Here is a 23,522-nt window from a genome sequence, read left to right as displayed (position 1 = left end):
AGTATTTATACTTAAGACTTCTTTTATTGTGTTCATTATCTTAATGTCTTTTTTATGCTGCATCAGATCCCAAATATCAATTACTTTGTTCTTCTTTAAACTTATGTACTGGAAATGACATTAAACAATCTTGAATCTTGAGGTCTGAAGATCCTTTAATGTGACAACACAGGAAGTCACATGATTAAGAAGGCACATGGGGTACTGGCCTCCTTTAGTCAGGGCATTGAATATAAGAGCAGGGAGGTGTCTCTTTTGTGGCAGCAGAATCTCCTGTCAGTCCTCCTAGCTATTGAGTTCCCTGTCACTGTTGTTCAGCCTGACTTTGCCCTTCCCAGTGGCTTTTACTGCTGTGCCCTGGTGGATCATCTGCCCCAGGAGTATTCAGGGGTGAAGGGAATGGCAAAAAGGGAAACCGACAGTGGCTGTCTACTCTCTCGCTTCTCCTGGCAATCACCCATCGGTCTGAAGGCTGTGTTTTGGGTGTGACCACATCAGCAGGAGCCTTATCCAGCCCCCTCGGATGGTGCAGAGTACATACAACTCCAGCTCCAGTTCCTTGACCCTGCCTGTCTACTTCCTGCAGATGTGGTCATTGGGGTGACCCTGGCTTCCCATGTCTTACAGGAGAGGCATCCCACTGCCCTGGCTACCATCCTGCCTACACTGATTCAAGGACTGGGGATCTATGGCCAGCGGAGTGGTTGGTATCTTATCTGTTCTTAGACTTATGGGCAACTGGGACCTGCAGGGAGGACACTGTATTGTCTGAAGGGCCTGTTTCTGTGCTCTATTACTCTATGACTATCTGGCTTCAAATCTGCAACTCTTTTGTCACCAAAATACTGTGACAAAAGTTTTGTACTTTGCAAGCTTGAGGTTGAATTTTTTGAGTGGAGGGCATTTCAATTATATAAATTACGTAGATAATGGTCAAATCAAAAAAAGTGCATCTGTCAGAAATATGAAATAAAGTCAGAAAACACAGGAAATACTCAACAGGTCGGGCAGTATCTATGTGAACAGTTAACATTTCATGCTGGAGACTCTGTCCAAACTCATCACATCAACCTTATCTAACTGGGTACCCTGAACCCATTTAACAATGTGATCTTGTCTATTTAGCATCTTAATTTCATTCTCCCTCCTTGGCCCCACATCCTACATCTTTATCAACAAAAATCCATTAAACCTCAGGTTTAAAATCATTTATTGACCTGCCGTATATTTCTTAAAGTTCAGACCTGATTTAGTGAATCTTGACAACAGAAACCGATTTCAGTCATAATCAAATTACCTTAATAATCCGCAGTCTCTCCTTGTTGTTTTTGGGAAGACGTTCACTTTGGACTAGTTCAATGTTGAATCCGTCTCCTGAGTGACCAACAATGTCATACTGAAAAGATAAAATAAACCCTCAGATAGAGGAATTTTCTGTCCATTAATCAGTGCAAGGTCGCAATAAAAGCCAGCTTTTTCTGTTTGTTCCTAAATACAACTGAACACATGGCAGTGAACCACCTTCACTGCTTGTGGTATTTTTTCAATCACCAACTGCTGGAGGAACTGAGTGGGTCAGGCAGTATCTGTGGAGGAAATAACAGCTAATGTTTCAGGGTGAGACCCTTCATCTGCTCTTGAGCCTGAACATTAACAATAAAGCAATTATCTCCACAAGGGCCTCTGTCATTTCTTCTCTAGCCTCCCATAAAATCCAGGAATGCACTTGGTTAGGCTCTGGGGATTTATCCATCCGAGTACACCGTATAGCTGCAAATACCTCCTCCCTGGTAACATGCACCTTCTTGTTTCCCTTATCTCATGAGTAACCATGATTTTCTTCTCAGTAAACACCCAAGAGAAACATTTGTTAAAAATCCAACCCATCTCCTGTGGTTTGAGCCAAAGGTGGACCTGCTGATCTCTAAAGGGATGTATTCTCTCCCTAGCCACTCAAAGGGGAACAACTCTTAATATAGCTTTAGAATCTTGTGGGATTTTCTTTAAACTTATCTGTCAGATCTTTGTCATAGACAGAAATCAGGAGGGCAGAGAGAGGGTAAGTAGGAAAATTATAGCTTTCACCTTTCAAATCTTTAGGTGGAACAAAGACATGAAAGATATTTATTTAATTTATTTACTTAGAGAAAGAGCACAGAACAGGCCCTTCTGGCCCTTCAAGCTGTGCCACACAGCAATCCCTGACAGCCCAGATTTAACCCTAACCTAATCATGGGAAAATTTACAATGACCAATTAGCCTACCTTGTATGTCTTTGGACTGTGGGAGGAAATTGGAGCACCTGGAGAAACCCATGCATTACACAGGAAGGAGTATAGAGACTCCTCAAGCTGTAATGGCAGCGTGGTAACCACAACTCTACCATGCCACTCTAATGATGAATGCTAGCTTCCTGTTACACTGAAGTCATCTCTTTACAATTACTGTAGAGCTGACGACACATTAGAATGACTACAGACAGGATGAGGAGGAGTTTAGTGAGCAAAGATACCTCCAGACAGGTGGATGGAATTAAGATACAAATCTGCAGTGATCAAACTGAAAGAGAGAACTGTGAATGTCCTCCCACTGCTCCTACATTAATTTAGCAATTGTCCAGATGTAGATAGGGCAGGTGTGGGCGCAGACAAAATAAAGAACTCCATTTGCAAGTTGCTACTGAAGGCAAGTACAGAGTGGGTGAGATAATCTAGTTTAAAGGTTAGATCTGGTGATATCTGGAACACAGCAGGGTAAAAGGAAGGTGATGCAAGGATTTAAAGTTGAAACAATCTAGAGAAATTGAAGCACCATAATATATCTGAAATATCAGTAGACACAATAGAAGTGTGCAGTCTGGAAATCTTAGTTTACAATTTCAAATTAAAACAAGAAAGAAATTACATTTCTGGACCTGAATGGTCCTTAGCAGTTTAAGACCAAACAAAGTGTATTGTCATTGCAATGTAGAGAATACAAAAAAATTTTCAACGGCAATATCCAGAATCAACAATGGTACAAAATGGAAACAGGCCCTTCGGCCCACTTAGTTCAATCTGACCATCAAGCATTCATTTACACTTTATTTTATTCTCTCAATATTCCCATCAACTCATTCCAACCACTGCCCTCCACCACCCTCTCCCCAGGTTCTACCATCCATCCTCACAATAGGGGTGACTTACAATGCCCAATTCAGGTTTCTGGTGATGTCATCGTTGAGAATGGCAGCTTAAGTCACTAGCTCCTCCGGAAAAACGCGTATTAAGCCCCGTTAACCCATCAAATATAGTATTTTTTGAAAAATATTTCAACTGAAAAGAGGGGCAAGAATGGGGAAAAAGAATGGAAATAAAAAAAGCGACACTGTGGAGCCTGCAGCCGAGAGGAGTGCAGTGAGCGGCTCTCCTACCCGACCATGTGCTAGTGAGGCGGATGCTGGGCCTCGTTCAGGCGAAGTGGCGAATATGATCAAAATTCTTAAAGAGATAAGGGAGTTCCAGAAAGATATAAAGCAGCAGCTACATGATATTAAGTCAGAGCTCGCCAACATCAATCAAAAAATAACGATGGCAGAGACTCGAATTGAGAAGGTGGAAGATTGAGTTCAAAACATGGAATGAATACTGAGTAAGATGATAAAATTATTAAATCACCAAGAAGATAAACTGCTTGACCTGGAGGGAAGATCACGGCGGAAAAATATCAGAATCTACAATGTTCCTGAAGGATCGGCGGGCTCGTCTATGACGGAGTTTGTCGGAAAGTTGCTGCGGGACGCGCTGGAGCTTCCCTTGACTATGGAGCTCAAAATCAAGAGAACGCATCGCGCGCTAGTCCCGATGTCTACCCAGATAAGCTACGGTCAATAATAATTAAATTCCATCGGTACAGTACCAAGGCGGAGATTCTACGAAGGGCCTGGGGTAAGAAGAGGGTGTTTTTAGGTGATAAATTAATATATTTCGACCAAGATTACCCCTCCCCACTGTCCTGCAGAAACGTAAAGAATACTCTGAAGTAAAGCGAGTACTAAAGCAAAAAAGGATTAGACTTCAAACTCCATACCCTGCTAAACTTCGAGTGTTTTATGAAGACGGGACGCGGTTGCACCAGACAGTGGAAGAGGTGACTACAGACATGAAGGCCAGAGGGTTGCCCGTCAGCGTGACCAAACTGAGGGAAAGCCTGGCTGAGGAATTATCCTGCTCCGCTTGGGAAATAGTGCGAGAATCGAGAAGGCAGGAGACGGGAGGAGGCCGAGAGAAGTATATCAGAAAGAGACCGGGAGTTTTCCAAAGACAGTCCTCACCCCCTCCAGAAGAACCATAAGGTTTGGCTAACTTTAAAAATGTTGAGAAGCTAAACGGAAGCAAAAGTAGACGGTGATATACCTATCTCGAGAAATACTTATTATAATGTGGATTTAATATTACTTAGTTGTTATTCTTTATTCGCTCACTTACTCCTTTTTCCCCATCAAAATGAGAATATATGTATGTGTGCATATATGTGTATGTATGTAATATATATGTATATATATATGCGGGTGTGTGTGGGTGTGTGTGCATATGTGTGTGTTTGTGTGTGTGTGTATATATATATATATATATATATATATATATATATATATATATATATATATATAAGTACACAGGGAAATCTTTTCTGTATAATGGATTTGTTCACTGACTTTTATGAATATTGCAATGAGGGCCCTCAACTCACAAGTAGGAGGGGTTGTCCCCCACAGCTAGACATTTCCTCTAGCTCAATGCAGTGTTTCTTGGTTCTTATTTGTTCAGGGAGTGCATCGATTAAGTTTTAATCTGCTAATTTCAATGATACATTGACAGATAAATACAGATGGCTAAGGACAAAGTAAAATTCATTTCTTTTAATGTCAATGGGCTATTAAATCCAATCAAACATAACAGAATTTTATCCGAAATGAAAAAAGAACAAGCCCATGTAGTATATTTACAGGAAACTCATTTAAGTGATAATGAGCATAGAAAACGAAAGAGAATGGGCTTCACTAATTTGTTTTTCTCCTCATATAAATCAAAACACAGGAGAGGAGTTGCTATTCTTATCTCAAGTAAGCTAAATTTTGAAAAAGTATTCGAAATGGGAGATAAGGAAGGCAGATATATTCTGGTAAGGGGGAATATAGATGGAAATTCAGTTACTCTATTGAATATATACGCACCCCTGTGAAGTGATATTGGTTTCTTTCAGAAAATTACTGATATTATGGTAACGGAAACAGAAGGTCTCCTGATATGTGGCGGAGACTTAAATTTACAATTACAACCAAACTTAGACTCTTCCAATAGAAAAACCTATGAAACAAAATCTTTACATAAGAAAGTTAATACACTTTTTGAGGATGTTGGTTTAATTGATATATGGAGAGACCTTTTCCCCGACAGAAGGGATTACACTCATTATTCTGCTCCCCATTCTGTAACAGACTATTTCATAACTTTTGGAAAAGACAAAGACAAAATAAACACCTGTGGAATTGGGACAATAGATGTAAGTGACCATGCACCTATATATTTATCTGTTGATTTTGACCTACAAGCAAAGAATACTATTTGGAAACTAAATTCAAGTCTACTCAATGATCCATACTTTAAGGAACAGATTAAAAAAGAAATTGGTCTCTACTTAGAATTTAATGATAATGGAGAGGTTTCACCTCCCATTTTATGGGATACTTTGAAGGCCGTCTTAAGAGGGAAAATTATAGTGATATCTTCATATCAGAAAAAAATAAGGAATAAAACATCAGAGGAATTACAAAATAGGCTGAAGGAGCTGTAGAAAAAACACAAATTGAATTTGGCACAGCATACATTAGGGGAAATTAAAAGAATCAGGAATGAAATTAATAGTTTGGCTACGCAAGAAATCAGGAAAAATATAATGTTTCTGAAACAGAGACATTATGAAAGTGGATCAAAATCTATGAAAATACTGGCGTGGAAACTGAAAAAAAAAGATAGCAGAAAATATAATTCATAGAATTAGGGACCCAAGAACGAAAATGATAAAAAAATAAGCTAAGTGAAATTCAAGAAGCTTTTGAAGTGTTTTACAAAACTCTATATTCCAAAGTTCCGGGGGAAGCATAACCCAAATTGACACCTTCTTGAATTCTCTAGAGTTACCCACTTTAAGCGAAGAACAAAATAGAATGATGACTGCTGACATAACTGAAGTTGAATTAAAAGCTGCAATTAGTAGGCTTAAATTAAGCAAGTCACCAGGATCAGATGGGTGTACGGCAGAGTGGTACAAAGAATTTAAAAATGAGTTAATTCCTGTTTTACTCCCCACACTGAACTGGGCTCTAAAAAAGACACAAATGCCACCCAGTTGGAAGGAAGCGATAATCTCAGCTATACCGAAAGAAGGCAAGGATAAAATGGAATGCGGGTCATTTAGACCAATATCCGTTCTTAATGTACATTATAGATTATTTACCTCCATCGTGGCCAAACGATTAGAGGAGTTTCTACCCATACTGATACGTAACGATCAGACAGGTTTTATATGATAACACCAGACACAAGACAATATATGGATCATATACAAACAAATAAAATCAAAGCAACAGTGATAAGCGTGGACGCTGAAAAGGCATTTGATTCGGTTAATTGGAATTTTCTTTACAGAGTTTTATATAGATTTGGTTTCCAAGACACAATTATTAAAACTATACAAACACTATATGACAATCCTACTGCTAGGAGTAAAATCAATGGATATTTATCAAATAGCCTTACCCTAGAAAGGGGCACGAGACAGGGTTGTACACGGTCACCGCTACTCTTTGCGTTATATCTGGAACCATTAGCTCAATACATCAGACAAAATGAAGATATCAGGGGAATTACTATTAAAGGGACAGAGCATAAATTGGCCTGTTATGGGGATGACATTTTGATCTATCTAGGGCAACCAACATACTCTTTACCTAAATTGATGCAATCCTTTGAACAATATGGTCAATTATCAGGATACAAGATCAACATAGATAAAACCCAATTTCTTTCATATTACTACAGTCCACCAAGAGAAATTGAAAGTAGATGTCCCTGGGCAAGGCACACAGAGTCTTTCAAATATTTGGGCATCATTATGCCAAAAGATTTGGCAAAATTATCAGAATGTAATTATCAGCCTTTATATAAAAATTTAAGGAAGATATGGCAAGATGGAACCTGATTCCTTTTTTCAGTCTCAGTTCAAGGATTGAGTCTATTAAAATGAATATACTGCCCAGACTGTTATGTCTCTTTTAGACCCTACCAATAGAGATTAATCACAATCAATTCAATGAATGGAACAAGATGTTATCAAGGTATATTTGGCAGGGTAAAAGGCCTAGAGTTCATCTCAAAACTTTGCAATTAGCAAAGGAAAAGGGGCAATGGGGCCTACTTAGAGATTATTATTTTGCAGCACAGTTGAGAGCTGTGATATGTTGGTGCAACCCATCATATGACGCTCAATGGAAAAACATTGAGGAGCGGGTACTTCCCATCCCCATACAAGCAATTTTGGCCGATAACAACCTGCAAAGGTACATAAATACTATTGATAACCCATGGGTGAAATTGACTCTTAAAATATGAAAAACTACTAAAAAAGAATATAATCTAGAGGGAGATATTGCAATTCTTAAATTGTGTGCATATGACTTGGATTTTATACCAAATAAATTGGATGCTATATTTAAGGACTGGACAGCTAAAGGAATAACAGTTCTTTGCAACATAATGAAAGAAGAAACACTGTTCAGTTTTGAAATGCTTAAAGAGAAACACTTATTAGAAAAACAAGATTTTTATCTGTATTTACAGATGCGACAATATGTTAATAAGACGCTTAAATATGTAACCAAGGCAAGTACATGCTTGATAGAGCTCTTTAGAAAAGCATGTAATTCAGATAATGGTAGTAGAATCATTTCAAGCATGTTTAAGGGGTTGTCAAATCTTAAAACCCATTCGACTTCACACATTAAAACAAAATGGGAGAAGGAAGGAGGGATAATTATATCTGAGGAAGAATGGACAATAATATGGAGTTATCAATGGAAGTGTACCAGTTCACAGAAATGGAGGGAGTTTGGATGGAAAAACTTGATAAGATATTTTATTACACCCTCTCAGAAATCCCATAATGATAGTAACCTCCTTGTTTGCTGGAGAAATTGTGGAAATCAAAATGCAAACATTATCATATTTTTTGGGACTGCCCTGTTATCAAAAACTATTGGAGGGGGATACACAATGCCCTACAAGACATCTTTAAATGTGAAATACCCTTAGAGAGTAAGACCATATATTTTGGGTATATACCTCAAGAATGGTTGAAAAGAGATAAATATTTCATGAATATACTGCTGGTGGCTGGTAAAAAGACTCTTACTAGGAAATGGTTATCACAGGAGAGCCCAACTTTAAATGCATGGATGGGAATTACAATGGACATTTACAAAATGAAGAAGATAACATCATGTGTTAACCATAAGCTGGAACAATTTGATTCATACTGGGAAAAATGGTTTAACTACATAACACCTCATAGGCCTGATTTTATTCTCACAAATCAATGAATATGTTGTAAAAAAAAAGATCACTCCCTACTTGTACATAGTTTTTTCTTTCCACTCTTTCCTATAAGTGTATACCTCAGATAAATACTTTGTGGAGATTTGTGATATATATGATTACATGATATACATGTACAATGTCTGAAATACATCTTATGGAAATGTTTGTTTGATGATGAACTTCAATTTAAAAAAAAAAAATGGCCAATTCACCCAGCAACCCACACACCTTTAGAATATGGGTAGAAACCAGAGAATTGAAGAAATCCTCTCTGTGACTTCCTGAATCCCTATAACTCTCTGAGATATCTGCACTCCTCCAAATGAATCAGTCTTTTGGCAGCAACCTTGTCTTTGAGAGCAACAAATGCAGTAGGTGACGTTGGATGAGGTGCATATAAATTTTACCTCACCTGGAAAGGCCGTTGGATGGTGGGAATGAGTGATAGAATTGTGTGTGAAGTTATTAAACATTTAATGGAGTTATTCAACAGTTTAATAGATGTCCCTTTAGAACTGTGATGAAGAGGAATTTATTTAGCCAGAGGGTGGTTAGTCTATGGAATTCATTGCCACAAACAGATGTGGAGGCCAAGTCATTGGGTATATCTAAAGCAGACTTTGATAGGTTCTTGATCAGTCAGTGTGTCAAAGGCTAAAGGGAGAAGGCAGAAGAATGGGGTTTTGAGGGATAATAAATTAGCCCTAAGTCCACACCAGGAAGCAGATAGAGCAGACTTGATGGGCTGAATGGCCTAGTTCTGCTCCTTTGCCTTATGGTAAACCTGGCATCATTGAACATGCATCAAAAGTCTTTTGATCTTAACAACATTATCTCCTCCTGAATTCCACTAATATTCAAAAGGTCTGTATTTGCAATTCTGATTTGTATATGATTTTAAGCAGTTTAAGCACTTTTGGTCTTGCTCACCACTCTTCTGCACGTTTTCAGCAAATGAGCACCTGATCTTCTCAAATCCTGGCAGGAAACTTGCTATGCTTATCCAATCTTGGGAGACTCCAGATCCATGAATGAATCCAATTTCCGGTAATTCCCTCCCCCTCCTCCTTCCCCTATCCCAGGTCCCTCTTTGCCTCTCTCCCCTTTCAACTTTCTGCTTCTTTATCTCTACAGTTCTTTCATGCTTATCCCCTCCCCCTCCCCCCTTCATCTTTCCTCTGATTGGTTTTCCACCTGGCGCCTCTAGGCCCTACCCCCTCCCCATCTCTATTACTGGGCTTCGGCCCTCTCATCCCCCCCATTCCTGATGAAGGGTCTCAGCCCGAAATGTTGGCTACTCTTTTCTCACGGATGCTGCCTGACCTGCTGAGTTCTTTCAGCGTTGCGTACGTATTCCTTGATCCACAGCATCTGCAGTTGTACTTTTGTGTTTAGATCCATGAATGTGCTGGACTCTTAATTGTCCCCTTAATCCAAGGGGAAATTTAGGGAAGGGTAGTAAATAGATGCATTGCCAGTGTTGTCTGCATCACAGGTGTGAACAACAAGCCTTGCAGCCCAACACATCCATACCCAGCAAGATGCCCTTCGAAACGCCCCATTTGCACACATCTGACCTATATCCCTTTAAACCTTTCCTATCCATGTATCTGTCAAAGTGTCTTTTAAATTATATTATTCTATCTGTCTCAACCATAGAGCACTACAGCACCGAAAAAGGACCTTTAGTCTGTAGGTTACTGCCCATTACCCACTCGTGTTTAGGGCAGCAGTGAAGGTCCTCCATCTCTGGTGGTGTTCAGGACTTCCTTCATCAAGTCAGTAGCTTCCTCGTGGCTTTCACTACAGTCAGTCATGCAAGTCCCTGGTGTGGACTTAGGAATACCATCATACTTAGATGCAGAAGGATTCTTCATTGCTGTTTCATAACAATTTTGTCTTACCATTCAGGGTTGTTAGCCCAAAGCTGAACCCCGACCCATGACCACTCTTAGTCTGGCCTCTACCCTTTGACCTGCTTGGCATGGGTAACCCTACCACGAGTCAAAGTGTAAAGCCCTGGCTCTAGCCAACATAGCTCTCTGGGTCATTGAGGCACACAAGCCTCCAAACCATGATGAGGACATCTTGGAGGACATTTAGTCTGTGCCAAACTATTATTCTGCCTAGTCCCATTGACCTGCATAGGGATGGTAGCCCTCCATATTCCGCACCTCCCCATCCATTGTACATATCCAAACTTCTCTTAAATTGAACCCACATCCACCACTTCCACTGGCAGCTCATTCTAAACACTTGCACCACCCGCTGAGTGAAGGAGTTCCCCCCAGGTTCCACTTAAATATTTTACATTTCACCCTTAACCTATGGCGTCTAGTTCTAGTCTCATCCAACCTCGGTGGATGAGAAAACCTGCTTCTCTGGCGGTTCATTCCATATACCCACCACTCTTTGCGTGAAAGGGTGGTGGGGAAATGGAATGAACTTCCCCTCAGGTTCTTATTAAATCTTCCCCCCCCTCACCTTAAGATCATTGCCCTCTAGTTCTTGAATCTTCTACCCTGGGAAAAAGACTGTGTGCATTCACCCTATATATGTCCCTCATGACTTTATACATCTCTATAAGGTCACCCCTCAGTTTCGTATGCTCCAACGATTACAAATTGACCACCTTGCCCTAACTCATCCTTCAGCACAGCATTGATAGTTGGTTTGTGTTATCACCAATCGAGCCCTCTCTGCAGTTAACACCCTACTCCTGATTACTTTAACCATATCCTCAGGTAGATTTTATTTTCACATCCTTTCACAACTAATGTAGACTGTATGGTGCTGTGGTCACTGAACAACAGGGTTGATCTATCTTTGGTTAAGGTCAGAGATCTTGATTAAGAAAGATTCACGAGTTGAGAAAAGGATCAATGTCAGTGAGTAGTGGTGCTCATTGGAACTGTAACATGCTTATAGAGACAGAGTAAGTTACACTTGGCTGTGAATCTCAAGGACTGCAACCTTACAACTTGACACCTTTGACAGGAAACTGGTTTGATAAATTGTTTAAAGAGCAATGACCTACTTCACAATGATAAGTAGCATCTTAGTGTGGATTGCATATTGTGTTAAAAGGAATATTATTTGGAATACAGCTTTAGTAATCTACCTTCTCGAAATGGCTATTCTATGAAACAGCTTAAGACAGAACATATTGTGGCAAGCATTTGATCCATAATGACAGACGAGGAAGCTCTTTCACTCAACAATGGTTTTATTGTGATAGACACAAACAGACTGGGCACCATGATCTGGAGAGAGAACCCAACCAGTCTCACACAGACGGGGGAGGTGGCCATCACACACCTGGTTACAGTCAGGGTGACCCACAAATACAAAAGCAAATAACTTTATAACCCAAGCTAAAATGTAACAATAAATGAACTGGAACTTCCCACCATGATCCCACAAAAGCATTTTAACACAAGAACAGTAATCAGTGCTGGTCATTAGAAATTCAGGGGCAGGATGTCGACCATGACCCCACCCAGAACATCACACTACAGTGTACCAGTGCTATGACAGTGCTGGTGTGATGGCTGGACACAGAAGTGGTGTTCATCAAAGAATAAGTGAGAGAAAACCTGGCAGTGTTTGTGAATTGCGACAATCACTCACTCACCTTGGTGGGTGTACATGCAGCCAAGCAGGATACAGTGATGGTCACGTTTTTTGGAACTGTCGAAGCTCTCTACATGTTTTTCTCTCGCTCAACACAGCGCTGAGAAAAACTCAGAAACGCCGTGCCTGTGGTTGTGAAGTCGGAGTCTGAAACCAGGTGGAGTGCAAGGACAGAAGCAGTGAAGCCCGTCAACAAGTACCTTGAGGAGATACTTCAAGTTCTCCAGGACATGATAGACAATGAAAACAAGACCAGTGAAACAAGAAGTGACGCAAGGCAGCTGTACAACCACATGCTGAGTTACGATTTTATGACTTTGCTAGGATTTTGGAACAAAGTACTCATTCGCATTGACCATATTAAAAAGAGGCTGCAGGATCCTAGCATGAACTTCCACGATGCTGCCCTGGATCTGAAAGCCCTCTGAGATCATTTTTATGATGAAAGAGAAGTGTTGGTCAGTGAGGCACTTGAAGAAGGAATCAGTCTCTGTCAAGAATGGAATATTGAAGTTGAAAGACGTCAGAAACGAAAGAAACGAATGGCTGATGGGAACTCGAGAGACGCTGGGTTAACAGTGAGGAGGAAATGGAAAGAGTCATGAAGGGAACACTCGACTGTCTTCACAGAGAAATGGATGAAAGGTTCGCTTGTTTGTACGACACTGATGCCAAGTTTGGGTTCCCTGTCGATGTTGAGGGACTGTGTTACGGCGCTGACAGTAACAACCTAAAGAAGAAGTGCGAAAATATGGGCGAATTGCACAGCTCTGATGTTGATGGACAGCAGCTATATGAAGAAATTTTGGATTGCAGAATGTTGCTATCAACATGAAAATATTAAGACTTGAAGAGCTTCTAGAATTTATTGTTCAGTATGGAGATGAGAGTGTCTTCCTCAATCTTCGCATTGCTATTCAGATAATGCTAACCATTGCAGTTTCCATCGCCAGCTGTGAGAGATCATTCAGCAAGTTAAAACTAATACTTTTGTATTTGAGAGCCTCCATGGGTCAAGGCAGACTCTGATCTTGCTCTGCTGAGTGTAGAAAGAGAAGAAACTGAAAAAACGGACTTTGATCACATCATAGACCAAGTTGCATCAGTGAAAACAAGGAAGTTGCAATTATAATTTTCATGTAGTGTCATAATTTGTTAATTAAAAGATTAATGAGCTTGACTTGTAGCTTTGAGCTGATATTAAGGTAAAGTTATTTAAAAGATGGGTGTCAGATGTTTGGACGGGCGCAATTTCAGTGCTTGCCATAGGCGCTGTTTTCCGTAGATATGTCCCTGCACCACTGTGGCGAGCATTTGGTCCATAATGACAGATGAGGAAGCTCTATCACTCAACAACGGTTTTATTATGATAAACACAAAATAGACCGGGCACCATGACCCAGACAGTGAACTCAACCAGTCTCACACAGACAGGGGAGGTGACCATCACACACCTGGTTACAGTCAGGATGACCCACAAATACAAAAGCAAATAACTGTATAACCCAAGCTAAAATGTAACAATAAATGAACTGGAACTTCCCACCATAATCCCACAAAAGCATTTTAACACAAGAACAGTAAACAGCGCTGGTCATTAGAAATGTAGGGCAGACTGTTGACCACACCCCTGCCCAGAATGTCATAATATGTTAGAAAGGAAAAATCAGAAGCAAACATATTAATTATTTTGATAGAACAGGAAGGAATGAATTGTTTTCACCGTATGAATGGTTGGTAACCAGGTAATGAGCAGGTTTAAAATGATCAGTAAAAAAAGTTTCAGAGAGACCATTTATGCACTGAGCTAAAATTGTCTGGGATTCACTATGTGATACACCATATTGTATAACATGGGATCTAATGTATTATTGTAGTCATAGCGCACTCTATTATAGTCTGTGATGTTCTGTATTATGTAGTCCTGGTGCTCTGTATTGTATAGACAGGGATGTTCTGTATTATGTAGTCCTGGTGCTCTGTATTGTATAGTCGGTGATGTTCTGTATTATGTAGTCCTGGTGCTCTGTATTGTATAGACAGGGATGTTCTGTATTGTGTAGTCCTGGTGCTCTGTATTGTATAGACAGGGATGTTCTGTATTATGTAGTCCTGGTGCTCTGTATTGTATAGACAGGGATGTTCTGTATTGTGTAGTCCTGGTGCTCTGTATTGTATAGACAGGGATGTTCTGTATTATGTAGTCCTGGAGCTCTGTATTGTATAGACAGGGATGTTCTGTATTGTGTAGTCCTGGTGCTCTGTATTGTATAGACAGGGATGTTCTGTATTATGTAGTCCTGGTGCTCTGTATTGTATAGACTGGGATGTTCTGTATTATGTAGTCCTGGTGCTCTGTATTGTATAGACAGGGATGTTCTGTATTATGTAGTCCTGGTGCCCTGTATTGTATAGACAGGGATGTTCTGTATTATGTAGTCCTGGTGCTCTGCATTGTATAGACAGGGATGTTCTGTATTACGTAGTCCTGGTGCTCTGCATTGTATAGACAGGGATGTTCTGTATTATGTAGTCCTGGTGCTCTGCATTGTATAGACAGGGATGTTCTGTATTATGTAGTCCTGGTGCTCTGTATTGTATAGACAGGGATGTTCTGTATTATGTAGTCCTGGTGCTCTGTATTGTATAGACAGGGATGTTTTGTATTATGTAGTCCTGGTGCTCTGCATTTTATAGACAGGGATGTTCTGTATTATGTAGTCCTGGTGCTCTGCATTGTATAGACAGGGATGTTCTGTATTATGTAGTCCTGGTGCTCTGCATTGTATAGACAGGGATGTTCTGTATTATGTAGTCCTGGTGCTCTGTATTGTATAGACAGGGATGTTCTGTATTATGTAGTCCTGGTGCCCTGTATTGTATAGACAGGGATGTTCTGTATTACGTAGTCCTGGTGCTCTGCATTGTATAGACAGGGATGTTCTGTATTACGTAGTCCTGGTGCTCTGCATTGTATAGACAGGGATGTTCTGTATTATGTAGTCCTGGTGCTCTGCATTGTATAGACAGGGATGTTCTGTATTATGTAGTCCTGGTGCTCTGTATTGTATAGACAGGGATGTTCTGTATTACGTAGTCCTGGTGCTCTGCATTGTATAGACAGGGATGTTCTGTATTATGTAGTCCTGGTGCTCTGCATTGTATAGACAGGGATGTTCTGTATTACGTAGTCCTGGTGCTCTGCATTGTATAGACAGGGATGTTCTGTATTATGTAGTCCTGGTGCTCTGCATTGTATAGACAGGGATGTTCTGTATTATGTAGTCCTGGTGCTCTGCATTGTATAGACAGGGATGTTCTGTATTATGTAGTCCTGGTGCTCTGCATTGTATAGACAGGGATGTTCTGTATTACGTAGTCCTGGTGCTCTGCATTGTATAGACAGGGATGTTCTGTATTATGTAGTCCTGGTGCTCTGCATTGTATAGACAGGGATGTTCTGTATTATGTAGTCCTAGTGCCCTGTATTGTATAGACAGGGATGTTTTGTATTATGTAGTCCTGGTGCTCTGCATTTTATAGACAGGGATGTTCTGTATTATGTAGTCCTGGTGCTCTGTATTGTATAGACAGGGATGTTCTGTATTATGTAGTCCTGGTGCTCTGCATTGTATAGACAGGGATGTTCTGTATTGTGTAGTCCTGGTGCTCTGCATTGTATAGACAGGGATGTTCTGTATTGTGTAGTCCTGGTGCTCTGCATTGTATAGACAGGGATGTTCTGTATTATGTAGTCCTGGTGCTCTGCATTGTATAGACAGGGATGTTCTGTATTATGTAGTCCTGGTGCTCTGCATTGTATAGACAGGGATGTTCTGTATTATGTAGTCCTGGTGCTCTGTACTGTATAGACAGGGATGTTCTGTATTATGTAGTCCTGGTGCTCTGTATTGTATAGACAGGGATGTTCTGTATTATGTAGTCCTGGTGCTCTGCATTGTATAGACAGGGATGTTCTGTATTATGTAGTCCTGGTGCTCTGTATTGTATAGACAGGGATGTTCTGTATTACGTAGTCCTGTTGCCCTGTATTGTATAGACAGGGATGTTCTGTATTATGTAGTCCTGGTGCTCTGCATTGTATAGACAGGGATGTTCTGTATTATGTAGTCCTGGTGCTCTGTATTGTATAGACAGGGATGTTCTGTATTATGTAGTCCTGGTGCTCTGTATTGTATAGACTGGGATGTACTACATTAAGTAGTTCTGGTGCACTGTATTGTGTAGTCTGGGAGGAACTGTACTCTTGTAGTCCTGTACACTGTATTGTGTAGTCTATCATGTACAGTATTACGTTTCCTGGTGCGCTGTACTGTGTAGTTTGGGATGTAATCTATTATACAGTCAGATATGTACACAATGCAGATGTGATGCACTGTATTTTGTAGAATGAGATCTACTGACGTATCTGTTCTGTGACCCACTGTACTACACAATCCCCAAAGTCTAAAATCAGAATCAGATTCATTATGACTGGCTGACAGGATGTGAAATTTGTGGTTTTGCAGCAGCAGTACAGAGCAAATATGTAAATTTCCTATAAATTACAAAAATAATATAGTACCGATAATGGGAATAACACGGTAATGTTCATGGACAGTTCGGAGATCTGACAGTGGAGGGGGAGCTGTTTCTGAATTGTTGAGTGTGGGTCTCAGGCTCCTGTACCTCGTCCATGATGGCTGAAATGCACTGAGTTATATAGTCTGTAATCCACTACATTACATAGTCTGGGTGCACTCCACTGTAGCATGTAATATACCGTATCATGCAGTCCTGGTCTATGGTATTATATAGTTTGGCATATGATTATACTGTCTGGGATTAACAGTATTACATACGTAGTTCTGATATGCATCAGTTTTCAAGATGAAAATTGAGAGCTGGCCGAGAGTACAAAAGTGCTGTTTAGAAAGAACACGTGATTAGAATGTTCTCCTAAATACTTGGTTCTATCTGTTTACCTCATCTTTCCAATCCATCACTGACCAGAGTGGGCTTTACCTTTAACTTCTGTTCATAATTTCCAAAGGCTTCCATGACCATACAGACAGCCTCCATGGAGCGTTCCAGTCTGCCATCAAGTCCGTTAAAACGATACATGCTGCCGGAGACATCCACAAGGAGTCGCAGGCGCTTGGGCTTCTGCTGGGGGCTTCCAAGCTGTAAAGCAAGAAGAATGTGCTTGGTTAGGACAAGGCAAATAACAACCTTTATAACACACAGGGAAGGTGGGGAACCTGTGGATTTATCCCAGACAATAATACATGGGAGTACATTTTCCCCCACCACCTCTGTACCCTGTGGGTAGTACGTCCAATTTAGTTGGAGGTGGCTTAAAACACTATGAAGGAAACTTAATTTAGAGGTAAAGGCCTGAAGGAGAAGGAATCTGATAGGACAGGAGAGTGGATCATTGGAGAAACAGAAGGAGGGCATCAGAGGGAGGTGATGGGCAGGTGAGAAGAGAAGGGATAAGAGGCGGGCCAGAATGGAGAATGCAAAAAGAGAGAAGTGGGATGGATAAATCACTGGGAGTATCAGGAATTGATTTTTATACCACGAGGCTGGAGGGTACCCAGATGGAATATGAGGTGCTCCTCCAGTCAGAGTGTGGCCTCATCGTGGCCATGAACAGAAATGTTGGAATGAGAATGCGAAGTCAAAATGAAATGTGTGGCCACTGGGAAATCCCACTTTTTGAGGTGGACACAGCAAAAGATTTATAAAAATCATTTCAACACCTCTCCCCATTCCCACACTGACTTGTCTGTCCTTGTCCTTATCCACTACCAGCGTGAGGCCAAACACAAAGAGGAGGAATAGCTCCTCATATTCCTCTTGGGTAGTGTACAACCGGACGGTATGAACAATGAGCACTGATCTGCCGAACAACTCAGCAAGTCAAACAGCATCCGCATGGGGAAAGGAATTCTTGCCACTTTGAGATGAAATTCTGCATCTGAATATTCACTTTAAAGATAAATATTAAAGATCAGTTTAATTTGTCACATGTACATCAAAACATGCAGTAAAATTCGTTTAACAACTGTTACAAACCCCGCAACTGGGTCACTTACCAGCAAAGATAGAGAGGTCCGTTGAAGTCTGATGGTACTATTTTTAACAGTATTTATTAGTAAAAATACACAAAAATAATATCAATGCAAATATACAGATAATCTACGTCATCAATACTAAATCTAAAAGTGCGGGTATAATAATAATCAATAAGAAATAGCTCTATCGTTGTCTAGGGGATAATGTATTGTCCGATGGAAATATAAAAGTCACTCAGTTCATTCAGGCTGCAGCCTTTGGTTGGAGTCAAGAGGGAGATTTTTAGAAACTTGCCGGCTTTTCCTTTTATGATTTCGATCCTTCGAGAGTTCCGTTGGTGTGGCCGGTCACTTGTGGCCTCTCCTTTAGCTAAAGCCGTTCTCCCGTGGTGAGGCTGCCAATCCCAGGCGAAGGAAAGGACGCACGCGAGCCCCCCACCGGCTGTCGCTATTAAACGCTGTCACGGGATTTCTGCGTTTCTCCTGGTGCGTCTGAAGGGGTTGTTCCCCAGACCCTCTTTTATCCTTACTCATGGGGTCTCAGATGTCAATCAGGTTGGGATGATGCAATCCCTCAACCAGCCCACTCTGGTCATCCCCTGAGGGCTTCAATGAATAGTACAGTACTCAATACACAATTCCGTCTCCAAGAGACAATGGCCGTTATCCGTGGCTTTGTCTCGTTGAGGCCAGGACACATTCCAAAACCTTGAGGATTCTCTCTCATTTCCTGGTCCCAGACCCGAATTAATAGCGATCTTGCGATTCTCAAGGAGGAGGGGGCTACTTTGTACCCTTCGGCCCCTCAGAGTCGTGGCACATTCGTAACACCCCCTTCCTTCAAAGCTTTTTTACCATCGGTAAAAATGAATTAATACAGAGTCTTACAGGATTTTAGAATCTAACACAATACAAAAGAGTTTTTTTTTCACTACAGAGGAATACAGTTATACATTCAATTCAGCATCTAAACAGTTAGCGATTACATTGTCACTTCCTTTAATATCTTAACGTCTTGTACCTTAATAAAGTCTTGTAGCATCAGACTCCAATTTGCTAACCACCTATTTTTATTCCTTTTCTTCAGCAAACAAAAACTAAAGAGTTGTGATCTTAGCTTATGTGTATACTACAAAAGTTCATGCAAATACTAATCTTTATTGTTACTTTCAAACTTAACAGTCAATCTTCCATGGGGTTGTCTTTATTATTCACATGCTTTGTCGAAATCCCTTAAAACCGGATCCTGCTATTAAAAATGGCATCCCGTCAACCCTCGCCCTGTTTCCAGTTAACTCCCACGTGGTGGGCTTGTGCACCAGTGTGGAATAGGCTTTCACCTGCGCCTTTCATAGGAGTTATTTTTATCAACAATGTGTTCCAAACTTAGCCCATTTTCCAAATTTCCACACAATTCTTTAATTTTAAGCAAGTTGCTAGTTTTCTCTTCAGGACCCTTCATGCTATTAGTTTTCAGTTTAAACTCTTTGTTCAAACAGCATTTCCAATTCTGCTTTTTCACACCACACTCCTGAATAACAATAGCGTGTGGGGCACCTTTACATTCCAAATCAACCTGTAATTGATTCGCAGGCAATGTGATACCAAGCCATTGTCTCTGTAGCCTGGTTGCTGCTTCTGACATCAATCCAGACTTTAAATTTTCTTCATTCAATTTAGGAACTACACTTTTCCCTTTTCCTTCAATAATAATATTCACCTCACCACCTCTTATATCCTCACTAACTTTTAACACACCTTTGAACACAAACAACTGGGAATTCACACTTCCCACTATTACCAAGGTTAACCCTTTCTTCACTGAACCAAGTCCATCTGACCCACAAGGACTGCATTCCTTTTCAACTGAAACAAATACCTCAGACTTTTTCTGAGCTCCATTACTAGGTTCAGTACCACGTGCATCCACATCTTGAACACACTCAAACGGGACATCTGCCCCTTCCAGGCTTTCAATACCCGTACCCTTTTCAAATTCTAAATTCCCCTGATCCTCCCAGTTACTCTCTGGGCAACTCCCTTCCAAAGTAAACTCAACCCTGCGGGCTGAAACAACCTCATCTGCCAACCCAGCAGACTTCTTCAAGGTAATGGCATCCTTTTCATCTAGGACTGCCCTCATTTCATTATCGGGAACACCTTTAGAATTTTCAACTTCTTCAAGCAGTTCTGCCAAACCAGACAGATCACCCATGTCCAACCCTGGACCTTTTAACAGCCTTATTTGTTTCTCATCTTTACTTCGTGCCTCTATAAAATTCCTCCTGGCTAAGGGCAGGACTACCTCCTCTCCCTTACTCTCTTTCACTTTCCTATTCTCCGTTTTTCCACCCTCTAAACCCTCTTGGTACAGGGTCGGTAAAAACGTCTCGGCCAAATCGATACTGGCCTGATTTAAACTGGTCTTGTTCTCAGCTGCCTTTCTCGACATGCTGCGAGTGATCGCGCATGCGGGATAGATCTTGGAATCTAGGGGCGGGACCTCAACACTTACAGGCTGGCTCGTCAGCTTCATTGCTGACCAAACCTTACCACCGGCTAAATCGTTACCAAGAAGGACGTCCACGTCAGTTCTCGGGAATTCTGATCGCATCCCTATTTCAACTGGTCCAGATACCAGCTCACAATTTATAATGATCCTATGCAAGGGCACCGCTTCTGACCCTTTTCCTATGCCTCTCAAAGCTACCATTCTAGTCTTGTGACCAAAATCCAGTACCTTACTGCTAATCAATGACAGTTCAGCTCCCGTGTCTCTCCAGATCCGCACTGGAACTGGTGTGTGTCTCTCTCTCACAGACACTGTTCCCTCTGAAATACATTTCTCAGACCCTTCTCGTACTCTGTCTACCTTGGGCTCTCTCGTCGATTTACTGATCACTACAGCACATCCTATAGGGACTGCGGCTTTCCATTTTCCTGTCTCCTTCCTCGGAGCAAGGCACTTAGATGCAATATGACCCACCTTTCCACAATTAAAACAGGTCAAGCCAGGACCTCTCCTGCCGTCTTGCCTCTCCTCCTCAATTTTACCACTAGCTCCCGGCGGGATCTCTGCCTCAGCCGGCGGGCTTTCTCTACCGTTCCCACGGTCTCTCTGGTAACTTTTATTCGAGGAAAACTTTGTCTTGTGGGTTAGGACATATTCATCTGCGAACCTCACAAATTCGGAGATGGACTTATTTGGCTTCTCATTCAAATACATCTGGATATCATCTGAAACACAACCTTTAAATTCCTCAATCAGAATTAACTCCCTGAGACGCCAGAAATCTTCTTCCACTATTTCTGCTGCACACCAGCAATCCAAGAGCACACCCTTCTCATAGGCAAACTCGGTATACGTCTGATGCCACCGTTTCTTTAAATTTCTGAACTTTTGTCTATAGGCTTCAGGTACCAATTCGTAGGTCCGAAGAATGGCCTCCTTTACTTTCTCATAATTCTCAGACTCCTCCTCCATGGACAACGCCGCATATACCCGTTGTGCCTTCCCTTTTAACACACTTTGTAACAATGCCACCCACTGCTCTTTGGGCCACTTCTGACTCACTGCCACCTTTTCAAAATGCAAGAAATAACTATCAACATCCATCTCCTTGAACGGAGGTACTAACCTAAACTCCCGACTAACATTAAACTGCTCCTCTCGGTCTGACCCTTGAGCTCTTCGCTCTTGCCTTAACTTCTCCATGTCCAAGTCATGTTGCCTCTGTTTCTCCGCCTCCCTCTCCTTTTCGGCCCTTTCCTTTTCTTTCTCGGCTGCTTCCAGCTGTTTTAACTGAATTTCATGCTCTCTTTGTTTCTCAGCTCTTTCCTGCTCCCTTTTCACCTCTAACTCCTTTAGCTGGAGCTCATGCTCCCTCTTCCTCTGTTCCGCGTCCAGCCTCAATTTCTCCAACTCTAACTGAGCCGTCCCACTAGCTGGTACCTTTTCAGGGATATTTTCCAATACCTCAGCTGAAAACACATTCTTCACAATATAATACTGAGTTATGGCCCTCCGCACCTCCCGCTTTTTCATTGACAACCTCACCTCTGCGAGGTTTAGTCCTTTCGCAATATTTATCAATTCCGACTTGGTGGCAGCCTCTAGCGCCTCCAGAGTCGGGTTTTCTATAAATTAATCCACGTCCATCTTTGCTGGTTTCCCGTCTGGCTACCCGTGCAACCAGATCCAAGTTTGGACTTTCAAGCCCGATTCACTGGCCCTCCAATTTGGTATCAAATCTCGAGACGAGATCCCCACTTTGTTATGAACCCCGCAACTGGGTCACTTACCAGCAAAGACAGAGAGGTCCGTTGAAGTCTGATGGTACTATTTTTAACAGTATTTATTGGTAAAAATACACAAAATAATATCAATGCAAACATACAGATAATCTACGTCATCAATACTAAATCTAAAAGTGCGGGTATAATAATAATCAATAAGAAATAGCTCTATCGTTGTCTAGGGGATAATATATTGCCCGATGGAAATATAAAAGTCACTCAGTTCATTCAGGCTGCAGCCTTTGGTTGGAGTCAAGAGAGAGATGTTTAGAAACTTGCCGGCTTTTCCTTTTATGATTTCGATCCTTCGAGAGTTCCGTTGGTGTGTCCTTTAGCTAAAGCTGTTCTCCCGTGGTGAGGCTGCCAATCCTAGGCGAGGGAAAGGATGCACGCGAGCCCCCCACCGGCTGTTGCTATTAAACGCTGTCACGGGATTTCTGCGTTTCTCCTGGTGCGTCTGAAGGGGTTGTTCCCCAGACCCTCTGTTATCCTTACTCACGGGGTCTCAGATGTCAATCAGGTTGGGATGATGCAATCCCTCAACCAGCCCACTCTGGTCATCCCCTGAGGGCTTCAATGAATAGTACAGTACTCAATACACAATTCTGTCTCCAGGAGACAATGGCCGTTATTCGTGGCTTTGTCTCGCTGAGGCCAGGACACATTCCAAAACCTTGAGGATTCTCTCTCATTTCCTGGGTCCCAGACCCGTATTAATAGCAATCTTGCGATTCTCAAGGAGGAGGGGGCTACTTTGTACCCTTCGGCCCCTCAGAGTTGTGGCACATTCGTAACACAACTAACACAGTCTGAGAATGTGCTGGGGGAGCCCGTAAGTGTCAGCATGCTTCCAGCACCAACATAGCTTGCCTACAATTAC

At 41.5% G+C, this 23,522-nt stretch overlaps 1 protein-coding gene across 2 annotated transcripts in view; it reads right to left on the bottom strand.

Annotated features, from left to right (window-relative positions):
* Window positions 1–23,522, bottom strand: part of vwa8 (von Willebrand factor A domain containing 8) — a 501,727-nt gene that overhangs the window by 18,665 nt on the left and 459,540 nt on the right. For both annotated transcript variants that reach the window (XM_073046008.1, XM_073046009.1), the window contains exons 42-43: window positions 17,292–17,450; window positions 1,298–1,396 (exon numbers count right to left, since the gene is read on the bottom strand). In XM_073046008.1, coding sequence (XP_072902109.1) covers window positions 1,298–1,396; window positions 17,292–17,450 — 258 coding nt within the window. The remainder of the gene's footprint in view (window positions 1–1,297; window positions 1,397–17,291; window positions 17,451–23,522) is intronic.

This window comes from Hemitrygon akajei, chromosome 5 (genome assembly GCF_048418815.1).
Source record: "Hemitrygon akajei chromosome 5, sHemAka1.3, whole genome shotgun sequence".
Lineage (NCBI taxonomy): Eukaryota > Metazoa > Chordata > Chondrichthyes > Myliobatiformes > Dasyatidae > Hemitrygon > Hemitrygon akajei.
The sequence above is the reverse complement of the archived record's forward strand: the minus strand, read 5'-3'. Positions and strand labels throughout refer to the sequence as shown.